This window comes from Acomys russatus, chromosome 1 (assembly GCF_903995435.1).
Source record: "Acomys russatus chromosome 1, mAcoRus1.1, whole genome shotgun sequence".
NCBI classification, from domain to species: Eukaryota; Metazoa; Chordata; class Mammalia; order Rodentia; family Muridae; genus Acomys; species Acomys russatus.
Window position 1 is genome coordinate 90,919,942 of NC_067137.1, and position 14,484 is coordinate 90,934,425.

General features: G+C 46.6%; 2 protein-coding genes across 3 annotated transcripts in view; both read left to right on the forward strand.

Moving 5' to 3' along the window:
• Positions 1-14,484, forward strand: part of Susd6 (sushi domain containing 6) — a 373,726-nt gene that overhangs the window by 178,570 nt on the left and 180,672 nt on the right. The gene's annotated exons all lie outside the window — the stretch shown is intronic.
• Smoc1 (SPARC related modular calcium binding 1) overlaps positions 12,496-14,484 on the forward strand; it is a 150,966-nt gene continuing 148,977 nt past the window's right edge. For both annotated transcript variants that reach the window (XM_051148410.1, XM_051148416.1), the window contains exon 1: positions 12,496-12,832. In XM_051148410.1, the coding sequence (XP_051004367.1) occupies positions 12,737-12,832 (96 nt within the window). In that variant the 5' untranslated portion in view covers positions 12,496-12,736. The remainder of the gene's footprint in view (positions 12,833-14,484) is intronic.

Consider the following 14,484-nt stretch of genomic DNA (forward strand, 5'->3'; position numbering starts at 1 on the left):
CCTACAATTTGACATTCCTCTCTCTGCTGTGTTCTAGACACTGTTATTTGCTTTCCTGATATAAAGAATTCATCCCTTACAATATAAGTATAAGGATAATAATTTTTATTGTAGGAAAATATGTAACTTCTAGTTTACTATTTTAGCTGTTTCCAGAAACGCACCTCTATGGCATCAAGTAAGTTTACATTGCACAATCATCACCACGGTCCTGAGCTTCATCTTTTTAAATTGAAACTTTTAGAGCAATGAAACCTATTCCCCTCTGTCTCCAGCCCTTGGGGTCATCGTTCTGCTTCCTGTGTCTATGAATTTTACTACCATAGTCAGTGGACTTCTGGAATAGTTATTGTTTAAGGTTTATTCACATTGTTGCAAGTGTTGTAATGTCCTCCCCTGTAAAGGCCGAAGCATATTGACTGCACGCAGAGACCACATTTCACTTCTCCATTTATCTATTGTGAATAAATATTGCTATGCACTGTCTACAAATAGTGATTTGAGCCCCTGTGTTCCTTTCTTTCGGGTAGAGAGCCAGCAGGGGAGGCACTGGGTCCTATGGCAATTCTGTGTTTGATTTTTCTGAGGTGCTTCCACACTAGTTTTCCTAGCAACTGTATTATTTTACATGCCCATCAGCAATGTGCGAGGGTTTCTCTTTCTCCACATCCTGGTAGGTAGAAACAAGGAAGATAATTTTAACTACTGCTTTCACATGTGGAAACTAAGGCTCAGGGAGGTGGGATGACCTGTCCAGCATCTGCCGGCAAGCTACAGAGATGGTATTGGAGTCAAAGGCTGTCAAATACATCCAGACTGGGACTCTTAACTGTTACATCCCATTTCCTACCCGGAATACAATTATCCAAGTGCAAAATTTTCCTGTCTCTGGACAGATGTCTAATTGTGCAGGACATCTGGTAAAGGCACAAGTGTAAGAACAAAATTCTGAGGAGTTTTTGTGTATCGTTATTGAAGCTATGCCTCGCACACAGGAAAAGAGCAATGTCAGATAATTTCTCTTTAGGTTACATTTCCTTCTAGCAATTAAAAAAAAAAAAAAAAAAGCCTGTTCAGTTGGGCCCTTCTGCAATTCTTTACCTTGATGTCACATGACCTTTACAATGTCTGTAACCGAATCTGGGCAAGGCTTTGACCTTGGGAGTGTGAAGAGCAGACAGTGAACCAGAAAGTTCGAGATTAAGACGTTTGCTGCCAGCTGGCCAGAGATGTCAGCCCTTCGAGGCTTTACCCAGAGCTCAGGTGCAGGGAGCCCACAGCCACTGGGAGCAGGACCATGAGAAGCATGGATGGGTAGCGAGGAGCTGGGACAGCGTCCTTGTGGCCAGTGGGAGGTGGTCTGGCCAGAACAAGGCTATGTCCTTGGCTGAGTGTATAGATTGGCAGGAGTCCGTGAAGAACAGCCTGGAACAGGAGGCTGTGGTCAGTTAACACTACAAGTTAGATGCCAGCTCTCTCTTGAATACCACTTTCCCAGAGACTACTTTCCTATGCATTTGCTCCACTGACTTTGAGTAAAAAAAAAATAAAAATAAAAATAAAAAATATGTATATATAAGCTTATGTATGTGGGCATTTTACATGTATGTGTGCCTAGTTCCCTCAGAAGCCAGAAGAAGTCACTGGTGTAAATAGCTGTACAGCTGAGCTTAGAGGTGAGCTGTGGTGCTGTACAGAGGGATGGAATCACACCACACAACAGATTCACTTAAGAGGTTTAATAGGGAGATACAGGAACCGTTCTCTGGAGACACATGTGGACACAGAGATAGAGATAGAGAGAGAGATAAAGAAGTAGTAAAAGGCAGAGAGGTAGAGAGAGGTAGAGAGAGGCAGAAAGAGCTAGAGAGGTAGAGAGGAGAGGAAGAGAGAGGAGGTAGAGAGATAGATAGAGAGATAGAGTCATGTGGAGGGTCTGTTCTTTTATATGGCCCTGAGCAGGGCCACGCCCCCATGGCAGGTAAGCAGTGACATCATAGGTAGGCTGACTGTAGCAGAATCCTAACAACCAGAGCCCTGGAATTGGAGCTACAGATGGTTGTGAGCTGTCCTGTGGATGCTGGGATGAAATGGGATGAACCTAGGTCCTCTGCAAGGGCAGCTGTGCTCTTTAGTGCTGAGCCATCGCTCCAGCCCATGCTCCATTGACTTTGAGTGCAGCTCCAATGGAAATGATCTGGCTCCTTTCTCTAGTGTCAGCTGAGTCCTTAGGGGGATGCTGAAGAAAAGCCCATCTGGTTATCAAACCAAGCCCGTGACAGGGGTCAGACACGTTGCATACGAGAATAACACTGCCACCGGGACCCATGTGACCATAGGAGAGTGCCTTAGTTCCTATGTGCTCCAGTTCCCCCATCTGAACTATGGGAGGGATATAGGGATAATGAGATTGTCAGCAGAATAAAATAAGGTATTTTAAAAAGTACTTTGTTAAGTGTTCGCTAAGTAAACTGGTAAAGTCCACAAGAGTAAAACTTGTAGGGACTGCTAGATTTATATTTATATATTTAAATATATATATTTAAATCTAGCTCCTTGCTAGATTTATATTTATTGTCATGGTCACTGGAGGACGATTTGCCTTGTTGAGCAGGAAAGCGTCCATGATAGGCCCGGAAGCTGAATAATGACAGGTGAGCGCCTGGCCCCCAGTCGGCGCTTGCTGAATACTGGGTGGATCACTATTTTAGTCAGGATGGAGGTCGCTGAAAAGGACAGCCACTGGCTTTGTCTCTTTGGCAAGGAGACATCCCACTAAAGGCAGCGAAAGAATCCTCTCTGGCGGAGGGCGAGGCTGGGGCGGGGTGAGCCGTTGGATGTTGTTGCTGTTAGAGGGATAGGATGCCCTCTGACCGGTGCTCTGGATACTCAGTCTCCAGATCTGCCCTGGTTCATTCACATAGCCATTTCCGGTGCCAAACAGCACCAAGAAGAGCAGCCCTGCCACTGGCTTCAGAGTCCCTCTTCCTTCTCAGTTTTTCTTTTAAAAATTTTAGTGGAGGCTGGAGAGATGGCTCAGAGGTAAAAGAACACTGTTTGTTCTTCCAAAGGTCCTGAGTTCAATTCCCAGCGACCACATGGTGGCTCACAACTGTCCATAATGAGATCTGGAGCCTTCTTCTGGTGTGCAGGCAGAATAGAATACTGTACAAATGGTAAATAAATAAATCTTTTAAAAATGTGTGTGTGTGTGTGTGTGTGTGTGTGTGTGTGTGTGTGTGTGTGTGTTTGTGTAGGTCAGAGGACAACTTGTGGGAATCAGTTCCCTCCTTCCACCATGAAGATCCTGGGCATTGAATTCTGGTCATCAGGCTTGGTAGCAGGTGCCACTTACCTGCTGAGCCATCTTGATGGCCCTCTGGAATAATTCTTTCTTAAAAAAACATTTATTTATTTTGTCATATGAATATGAGTATTTTTTTTTCTGAGTGTATGCCCCATGTGTGCCTGGTGCCCAAGGAGGTCAGAAGAGGGCATCAGGTCTCCTGGACCTGGCATTATGGACAGTGGGAGCTGTCTTGTGGGTGCGGGGAACCACGCCAGGGTCCTCTGCAAGAGCAACAAGTGCTCTTAACTGCTGAACCATCACTACAGTCCCCTTCTAGGCCGTTTCTTAATCACAGCCAGACTGTTTAGTCTTCACAGATGCTTATCCCACTTGTTTTTTTTTTTTTTTTTAAAGAAAATAGAGAAAATATGATGGTTTCAGAAATCCCCATTTTTAAAATGACTTCCCAAAGCAGCATTTCCTGCAAACGTTATCACCCTTAAGTGGTAATCCTTGTGATTTGATTTGCTCACATCTGCCAAATTTTCTCAGTCCTGTGGTGAGTTCTCAAGTCCGTGGAGAGCATCCTTAGCAGTGACGTCAGACCTCAGCCACTTTATTCAGAGAGAGGAGCTCTGCCCTACATCTTGGTGAGGTTTTTCACACAGACAAGTTTCTAAGACAAAGTGTTCCTACACAAGCCCTCGATTTGGAGGTTGGGAAGCCCAGTGAGGGAGTGGAGAGATGCGACAGGAAGGTGGAAAAGCTTACTGGTGGTCTACACAAGAGAGGGGCCAGAGGGGGTTCAGTTCTCAAGGGGACCCGGTGGGAAAATGCCTTGAAGACTAGTGAGGATGCTGGGTAACTGATTCATTACTTCTGGCCTCTATGGTGTGAGGAAGGCTCTTACCTTTAAGGTACTCTCCATCTGTCCTGTGTAGAGGGTGAGGACACGTTTGTGCCGTCGGGCAGAGAGGGGAACTCTTAGCCAAGGAGATATGAGTGAGACATTATTGTCTTCTCAGATTACCTGAGTGTGTTCTTTCTCCTAATTCTCATTGGTTGTGCTAGTGCCATCAAGGTCCATTGGATCTAATATCAGCGGTTTTTTGTTTTTTGTTTTTTTCTGAGACAGTGTTTCATGTGGCCCAGGCTGACCTTGAGCTTGCTGTGTAGCCAAGGATGTCCTTGAACTTCTGCTGATCCTACTTCTAGGATCCCTCCTAAGTTCTGGGATTGCAGTTGTTTGGCCACTTGCTCAGTGCATGAGCTGCTGGGAGTCAAACCCAAGGCTCTATGAACACGAGGCAAGCTCTCTACCAAGTGAGTGACATGCCCAGCCTCTTAGCTGAGTTTTTAGAAAAAACACTATTAACATTAAAGGTATTTATTTCTTATCATTTAAAATTACGTGTATGTGTGTGTGTATGTGTATACAAATGCAAGTGCCCATAGATACCAGAAGTGGAGCCGTAGTTACAGGCAGTTGTGAGCTGTCTAATGTGGGTGCTTGGAATTGAATGGATCCTCCGGAAGAGCTCTTAAGCACAGAACCATTTCTCTAGCCGGCATCTAATTAATGTTAATATTAAAATCTAATTTTAATGTTAATATTGCTTGAGCTTTGTTTTTGGATACCTTCCAAAACACAGTGATGAGCTTTATTTTCAAGAGAGAATAGAACTCACCCTGTCTCAAATCATGGTATTCCTGATGCTTAGTGATAACTGACAGGTTGGGAGGACCTAGAACAATCTAGGAGGCAAGCTTCCCAGTGTGCCTTGAAGGGAGTTTATAAACTGGCTTCGCTGAGGTGGGTATAGCGTCATTAAATGTGGGAAGCACCATGGGCTGGAATCCTGGACTGAGTCAAAAAGAGAAAGCAAGAAGAGAATGCGTCTCCCTCTGCTTTCTGATAGAGCACCTCGTTTTTCTGCTCCCATGCCTTTCGTGCCCTAGTGGACTGTGGCCCCCTTCAACTGTGAGCCGAAATAGAGCCTTCCTTCCTCAAGCTGCTTTTTTTGGGTATTTGCTCACAGCTATGGGAACATAAGCACACTGCTGAATCTTCTCTTACTGTTTGAGATCTTGCATGCTGGAGTCTTAGTGATCTTGTTCTTATGTCTTAACACACCGAGTTGTCACCTTGAAACCATTTTTCCTTATTCCTCAGTTACTCCCAACGATGCTGAGAACATTTAAAATGAGAAGAGGAAAAGAACTGTGAAATCACTTACGAGGCACCAAACGTACTTCATCGTCAGAATTTTTATCATATTTCAAGTTGTTCACTGTATTGCCTAAAGTCTTATATTCATTTAAAGCATATATTCAATAATGCTAGTTCTGATCTTAGCTTTTGTTATACAGAATAGAGAAATTAGAATTTTTTTAATCTTCTGTCTGTTATGGGAAAAGAAAACTTCTAGAGGAGAAATTTATATAAATATTAGGTTAACCAGAAGTTGATTTCAAAGAGACAAAAGCCAAGATGAAAGAGGAAATAATTGATCATACAAAGGGACAGCCTAGTTTTTGAGTCACTGATACAACGGCATCCCAGATGATTCTTCTCAAAGTCAAAAAGTAATAAATAAGCTGAGTGTGGTGTCACATGCTTTTAATCCCAGCACTTGGGAGGCAAAGGCAGAAGGATCTCTATGAGGCTAGCTGGTCTATAGAGCAAGTTCCAGGACAGCTGGGGTTAAACAGAGAAACCATATCTTACCCCCAAAGAATTAATGAATGAAAATTATGGTTTCAAAGACAGAGGAAGTAGAAAGTTTGCATCCAGTTTGTTACTCACCAACACTGGTTCTGTCATATAAAGTTTTAGCACAAGAATTTGACCATCCTATTTTTCAATAAAGATAAATATCTGTATTCTTTAACTTTTTAGATTTTTTTTTTTTGCACAAAATTTACTTGAAATCACTTGTGAGTGGACAGGGAATATGAAGTTGTGTATATTAAAGGAAATAGATGATGTTGGTGAGAAAAATGTGTCAATAAATGTAAAACTAAAAAAGTTGGAAATAATTTGCAATTATAGCAAAAAGAGCACAGCTACTTTTGTCTTAAAATAAATAACAAGTTGGGGCCAGGGGACTCTGGGGAGATGGCTCAGTGGTTAAGACTACTGCATAGACATGCAAGTATGAAAACAACCCTGAGAGGATGTCTTGTTCAGATGATACAGAAGCGTTATAGGCTATAGGCCTGGCTGATAAGTTGATTTCAGCTGGTGCTGGCTATATAATCTAGGGGTCCCGTGCAAAGTGGAAATAGAGGCTCCTTGTTAAGAAAAAATTTCAAGACAGAAACGGCAATCCAAATGACACATGGTCCTCTTGTTTTAAAGTTGGACTTGACCGAAAACTTTGTGAAAGTCCTTGAGTTGGAGCTGCTCAACTCTGCCAGTCCTACAGTCCTGACCCCTAGAAAGGGTGAGGTGAGAAGACCCCATAGTTTAAGAAGTAACTTATTCTGGAGCAATCAATAACTAACTCAGCATCCTTTTAGGCCCACTTCTATAAATTACTTATCAAAGGACTTGAAGATGTCTGTCAGATTGGAGATGGTGATGACTGTTTTTTCATGGGCTGCCAGTAGCTAAAGGGTTAGAGCTATCTCATCTGTCATAGACACAGTGCCTTTTCACAGTGTTTGCTGTGCCCAGAGTGTTCTATCCTCCCATACTCCCTTTAGCTTACATTCAAGGAACTTTAGATCACATTCACTTCTTCAGGAAACTTGTTACTAACCTCGTAGACTTGGTTAGCTTCCTTTTGCATCAAACTCTCTAACCTTTTTTTTTTTTTTAAAGATTTATTTATTATGTATATGGTGTTGTGTCTGCATGTGCTCCTGAATGCCAGAAGAGGGCACCTGAACTCACTATGGATGCTTGTGAGCCATCATGTGATTGCTGGGAATTGAACTCAGGACCTTTGGAAGAGCAGCCAGTGCTCTTAACCTCTGAGCCGTCTCTCCAGCCTAATGCTCTGGACCTTTTGCAGGACTGTGGAAACTTGCAGTTCGTGACTCAGCTGCCTACAACTGGTTGCCTAATGATTACTTTTCTACTAGACTGTCAACTCCTTGAGGTTAGGACTTGGTTCACATTATATGCCTAGTGCAGTGCCTGGTACATAGTAGGGGTGCAGTGGCTTGCCTCAGTGCTGATGTATTAAGACCAAATGGAGTATCTAATCCCAGGGTGAGGGAAGTTTTTATATAGGTTGCCTTAGTAATTTTTCTACTGCTGTGACAAGACACTATGACCAAAGAAACTTATAAAAGAAAGTGTTTAATTGGGTACTTGCTTACCCATGACCACCATGGTGGGGAGCATGGCTGGAAGGCATGGCATCGAAGCAGTAGCTGAGAGTGAGCTTCCATCTGATTCACAGGTACAAGGCAGAAAGAGCGAGATACTGGGTCTGTCTTGGGCTCTTGAAACTTCAAAGCTCACCTTCAGTGATGCACCTCCTCTAACAAGGCCACGCCCACTAATCCTTCCTAAACAGTTCCACTAACTAGGGACCAAGTATTAAACCATATAAGCCAATGGGGGCCATTCTTATGCAAACCACTACATTTTATTCCCTGGCTCTCAAAGCCTGATAGCTGTATCAGTGCAAAGCACTCAGTCCCACTTCAAAAGTCCATTGTCTTTTACAGTCTCAACCCTGTCTAAAAGCCCAAAGTCCAAAGTCTCTTCTCAACACAATCTCTTAACTGTAACTCTCTGTAAAATCAGGATAAAAGAAAAAAAGCAAATTACATACTTTCAACACACAATGGCACAGAATGTACAATACCATTCCAAAAGGGAGGCACAGGGCATATTGAGGAACTGCTTAACCAGAGCAAAACTGAAACCCATCAGGGCTAACTCCAAATCCAGTAACTCCACATCTGTTGTCAAAACACTTATGTGGATGCTCAGCTCTCCCACTCCTTTTAGCTCTGTCGACTGTTACACGATTCTATCTCTTGGGCCGGTTCCATTCCTGTACGCATTTTGCTCTGCCATGGACTAGGTGCTTATAACTAATAGACACTTCTCAGAATTCTGTAGGCTAGGAATCCAAGACCAGGGCTCCAGCATGGCTAGGCTTTGTTGAAGCCAGAGTGCCAACTTCTTCTCAAAGCCTTACATGGTGGAGATCAGACAGTCTGGAGAGGCAAGTTCTCCTATAGTTTGTATGAAGGCCCTAATCCTAGTCCTGTGCACTCCACCCCTATGACCTTGTCTACTCTAAATGACCTCTTGAAGTCCCCTTCTTCTACATGAAGGGCATAGGGTTCCAAGTGATGAATTTTGTGGGAAGGACAAACATAAAAATTTTACTTATTATGTACACAGTGTTCTGCCTGGATGTGTGCCTGCATGCCAGAAGAGGGCACCAGATCTCATTATAGATGGTTGTGAACCACCATGTGGTTCTGGGAATTGAACTCATGACCTCTGGAAGAGATGCCAGTGCTCTTAAGCACTGAGACATCTCTCCAGCCCTGGAAGGGCACGCATTTAATGCTCAGCAGCCATTATATGTATTTTTTCATACAAAGGAGCTAAAGACCTTTCATCTGGCAATTGAATATAGCTTCTATTGCCAACTGTGTCTCCTTTCTTAGTAACCCTTTATGTTTACCTGGTACCTACAGAGTTGCAGTCAAGGAGGTAAAATGCAGTGTAACTTCTGGCAAGCACAGACTCTTCTTTCCCCCTTTTCCTTCTTGCTCTTTGCAACACAGATGTGATAGCTAGGATTTGAGCAGGCACCGTGGGCCACCAGATGGAAGCTGTTTATTACGAGTCGGTAGGAATCTAGATTAGACACAGCCAGGCTTCTAAATGACTTTGTTCTATTCAAGCAAGGACCTAGGTGAGGTTAAGCTCTGTGCGCAAGCCTCGTTTGCAAAGTAAGAATAATGGATTCCCTACCTTAACCAAATTGTAAGTCTAGGCTTAGTATCCCAAACTCCTGAGCTCAGAAATGCTTTTGACAAGTCCTCCCCTTAGACACACCCTGGCTTGGTTGCGGCTGCAGCAGTGAGGCGAACATAAATTGGACTCGATTGACACCGTCGAAGTACTTTGCTTCAGATCCGCTTCAGGACTCAGTGTTTTCAGGGGGACCTTCCTGCCTGGTAGATATATAACTGACACCTTGCTCTCTGAGTTCCCAGATAGCGCAAGCTTTACTCTTAGGTATGGTCTCCAGATCTGTATCTGTTCTCTGTCTTAGTTAAATTGCAGGACAGTGTGTGTATCCAACGATGCCCTTTAACCAAGAACATTGTGCTTGTTGGAAGGAAGAGACTGTTGTTACTCTGAACAGGACAAAAGGGCAAGACATTCCAAGCTGGCATTCTCCACTAGCGCTGCAGATCCGAGGCCCCCAGACCACAGTTATAATATAAAATATTATTTTTTTTCCACTGAAATACCCTCTTGAAATGAGAAGTCTCAAAGGGCAGAGACTATGACTAAAACTGGATAGACCAGTTGCCAGGCCAGCTAGATTTATTCTGGGGTCATAAACCTGGCCTCCAGGGAAAGGAGGCTTGTCAATTTTACTTCTTTTGCTTGGATCCTAAGATGGAGCCTGGCTGGCAGAGAGATGCTGTTTAGGACTAAGGGTTTTCTGGGGTTTCTGGAGTTTCTCTGGGCGTTGGGGGAGGTGGGAGAAGAAAATGCATCACAGGAACAGCGACCACAGTCATGACAGGCCCTGCACGCCAACCAGCAGAAAAGAAAATATTCACCAAGCAAAGTAACTGGAAAGCAGTTGCTTGTATTTTAAATTAAGCTACATGGTTGAAGGCCAGCACAGTGTCGACTTTTGGACCAGTGACTATTTGGAAATGAGTTTTCTGGCTGGAAAATAATATTTGGGATTGGGGATGGAGAGCACTACTGCAATGCTTCCCCCTGGGGGCTTTGTACTGCCAGATACTAGGGACCATCTGAGCACGTTTGCTGACTCCAACATCTTTCTCAATAATTCCGCCATGAGAAGGCAGTGGATCAGCTCCATGGCTGCATGTGGCCAGGTGGCCATTAGGAGAAACCAGCAGCCTGCTGCGCCCCCTGAGGGTCAACATCGAAGGTGCATGGAAACTGCCTAAGTGCTTCATGCACACTCAGGGCTGGACGAGTGTCACCGTCCAGCTGGCTAAATGCCCAGTATTCCGCACCACAAGGGTTGTTCCAGGAAGGCCCGACCTTTGCTGCTTACGCCTTTCCCCCTTGCTGCTTGTTGAGGCTGAGTCTCCAGAGAAGTTCCCAGTGACACAGAGACAGGAGACTCCATGGGACAGAGATAAACCAAGACTCCAAAAGCCTAGTCTAGAAAATTGGCTCTGTCATCTACTAACCAGATGAAGCCACTGGACAAGTCAATCTCATGCATTGCCCGCTGACCTGCCTGCAAAGTAGAAATATTTGCTCTGTGTGTGAAATCATCCTGAACACATAGCATTATGAAGTATTAGCCTGCTTTCTTCATATCCCATTATAGGGACTTGACTCACTTTAATCTTCTTTAGTCCTGCCAATTACACACACTTGGCAGAGATGCCATTTTTGCTCCCACTTTACAGAGGGGAAAATAGACCTTAAATGAGTCGTGCTCAAGGTTTTACCGCTAGATGGCAGACCTGGGATCTCACCCTAGTGGTGGAAGTGATGGTGACCGGGTCTTGCTCTGGAATCTGAACAAGGCACTGACTCTAGGCAGGGAAAAAAAAAAAAAAAAAAAAAAAAAAAAAAATGACAGTTCTTTATCTTCTGTTTGGAGAACCCTTCATTCTTGCCTGGGTATTTCTGTCTGAAGCCAATGGGGCAAGTGCAAAGCCCTTTGAGCAGAGAGTGGTGCATTCTGGTTTGTTGTTCAGAAAGACTGGCTGGCTACTGGGTGAAGGCTGTCTGCAGGCACATAGGGGCTGTGTGCAAGCCCCTTGGGGAGCTTGCCTATATAATCCAGAAGAGAAGCTGGAAGGCAGTAGAACTAGTCTTTGTTAGGGTCTTTCAGGGCAGTCAGGGCTTTATAGCAACCTAGTTGCTCCCCTCTCCTTGAAGGGGCCTCAGGCTGGTGCAAACCAAGCACCAAGAGCCGTGTTCCACATTTGGTGGTAATCATGGGTCTCTTGTGGGGGAAGGCAACAGACTCCTTGTTGGGTTGAGGTTGTGTGTGTGATGTGATGTAATGCGATATAGCTGTGACCATTTGCAGGCTGGCCTCTGGGACCACTATGGGCAGAGCTCCAGCACCTGATGGGGCTGCTTACAGCGGAGCTATCCTCTCCAGGCAAGGACCCAGGAAACATCGCTCCTTCCTTGGAGGTCCCTAGGATTTCTGTACTGACAGACATTCATGCCTTGTCCTCCATCCTATATGAAACTAGGGTTCCTTTGACCTTTTCCTCCGTTTCCAGCCATAGAGAGGCTGCTCCTGTGGGCCCTCAGTTCAGATTGGTGTGCCGGGAGGCCTGGGTTCCAATCCCAGGTCATGTGGCCCAAGGATCACAGGTGTGCATTACCAGACCCTCAGGGGCTCCTCAGCCTTGGATGCTTCGTGCTGCCTCCGTGAGACTTCTCTCGGGCAGCCACTGTGGAACTCGCATGTCAACCCGCAGAAGATTTTTTTTTTTTTTTTTTTTAAAGAAATCAACACTCCCACTCCTTCTAAAGCAGGTCACACGCCGTGGGCAGCACTTGGTGGCTTCCCAGGTTGCCCCTGGTGTTACAGCCACCGGGAAACATTTCTCAAGGTCTTTGTGTTATTTAGAAAGCGGAGCTATTTTCCCTGCCTGCTTCATGGAGCTGTTGCGACAACTCAAGCCGCGGAGCTAAAACGTGATAAGTGCTCCAGGCTTCCTTATTATCCAGGTGACTACTAAGGAAGGACTGAGGCTGCTGGGGCGCTGGGAGGTTCCCAGGGGGGACTTGCCAAGAGAAAATTACTCTTTATCCCAGTTTCTGCTAGAGCCCACTCGGGCTGGCCGGGAAACCAGTGTCTAGCTCTTAGGTGGGGAGGCTGACTACGAACCGCCCCTCTTGTCTCACTCCCATTGGCTTCCACCTGCTGGAGGGTCGGCTGCTACAGGCCTCTCGACCCGTCAGTCAGCCCCACCGAGCCCCGCCCCTCCCTTTCCCGGAGTTTATAACGGGAATTCCCATGGCCCAAGCTCAGGCATCCAACCTGCTGTCGCCGCGGCCGGGCCGAGCGCAGCAGGCGCCACGCGCAGAGCACACGCTCGCGCTCCAGCTCCGGGCCTCCGTCGTTCATGACCGTGACCTCCGGCCCCAGGCTCCCCCAGTCTCCTGCTGCAGCCTCTTCGGACGCTCCCGGCAGCCCCCTCAACCAAGCGCTTTGAAGCTTGCCTGCTCCCCTGCTCGCTGCCCGCTAGCGGCTGCCCGGCTCAGCTGGCACCATGCTGCCCGCGCGCGTCTGCCTGCTCACGCCTCACTTGCTGCTCGTGTTGGCGCAGCTGTCCCCGGCCGTGGGCCACCGCACCACCGGCCCCAGGGTAAGTGCGTCTCACAGCCCTGCGCGCCCACCTGCGCAGAGCAGAGGTTGCCTGGCTGCTCATCTACAGAAGGGGGAAGGGAGGTGTCAGACCTTGTCCCCAACTCTGCTGTCCAGTCCCTTGCGGGCCTCTTGGAGAAGTTGCTGAAATAAAATTTCATTGCCCTCCTCCCATTCCCTGCCTTTTCTTGCAGCACCGACTCCCACGACCTGTCACCGGTGGGTTTTCTTTCTCGAACTTCTCTTGAGGCTTTTCCACCAAGGACCCTCCACCCCCTACCCTAGAGGCCTCCTAGGTCGGTGGGAGCCCTGCCGTGGCTGGAGCTGAGCTTCTCTATGTTGTCGCTGCACCAGTCCCCAGGCTGGCGTTCTTGGCAGGCAGAGGGTGTGTGTGTTGAGGGGGTGGTGGTGGTGGTGGTGGTGGGACGAAGGGGGGGGGAGGGACTCTGCCTAGAGTTTTAGGTTACCCGCGAGCCACACAAGGACCTTGTGTTGTTGTTGTTTTAAAAAGCAAGCGCTGCTTGTAAAACTCACAGCAGATAATTTTAATACCCCCTCCTGCCGGCCTGGCTCGGGAGGAGTGGCAGGGGCGGAGAGCTGTGAAGAAGTTCGGAAGAGCTGCGCAGTATTCAAGGATCTCCCCTGGGTTGGATCAGTTGAACCTTGGTCTGATTGGAGTTTCTGAACCACACGGAATGTGCCAATTCTGTGCACGGGACGGGCTGTCCAGGGCATTGTAAACCGGGAACCGGCAGCACTGTGTTCATTTCTGGTCTAGATTATTGCTCTCCCTGCCCCCTCCTATTGGTCTAATAAAGAATTTCACTGCCTTAAAAAATGTATTTGTTAAACCACCTAGTGGTTTCTTTGGCAAAACATAAGGGAGGCCGTCTCTGGGCAAGGACCAGAGTAAGACCAAATCAGAGCCTGGACCTCTGGGTAGCAGCTTGCTGCCACCCAGCGGGAACCTCTCTGGGTAAGTTGGCCGGCTAGGACTTGCCTTCTGAGCAAACAAGGTTGACTTCTCAACCTAATCGGGCTTTCTTTCCTGGATATCCTTTGGCCCCATTTTCTGCGTGGCTAGCCCCATTACCACCTGTTCGTGTAGCTGCTTCTTTATTCCTGGTTGTTTCTACTAGGGAATCACCTTTATAGCTGTCGTTCGTGGAGGAAAAGCCTTGCAAAACCTGCCTAACTTAATGACTGCCCAGATGCTGGGCTGGTTACATCTGAGCCCACCTATCACTGGGAGATCAGATTTGCAGCCACTTAGGAAAGAAAAGTGTTTGTCCCCGTGTTGGGCCGGCCCTTGCTTTTATGACCAGATGTGCAACAGCAGCAGTTAAAGGGCGGCGGATTAGATCCAGGGTGTGTCATAAATCCTCGACAGCATTCCCAAAGCTGGGGCAAGTCAGGGCTCCAGGAGCGACTTTTATGGATGCAGATGAGGATGCCTTTTAAATGAAGCTGATGGCTTGATATGAGGACTCGAAGCTCTTAAAGTCTGAGGTCAGGCAAGAGAGAGCCACAGCGTTCCCTCCAATAATTAGGAACAGTCAAGACAGAGATGCAGACCAGAGCACCCCGACTGCAATCTGGATGCCCGCCCACAAGAGGGTCGAAAGGAGAGAGGCCCTCCGACAAATGGTGGGG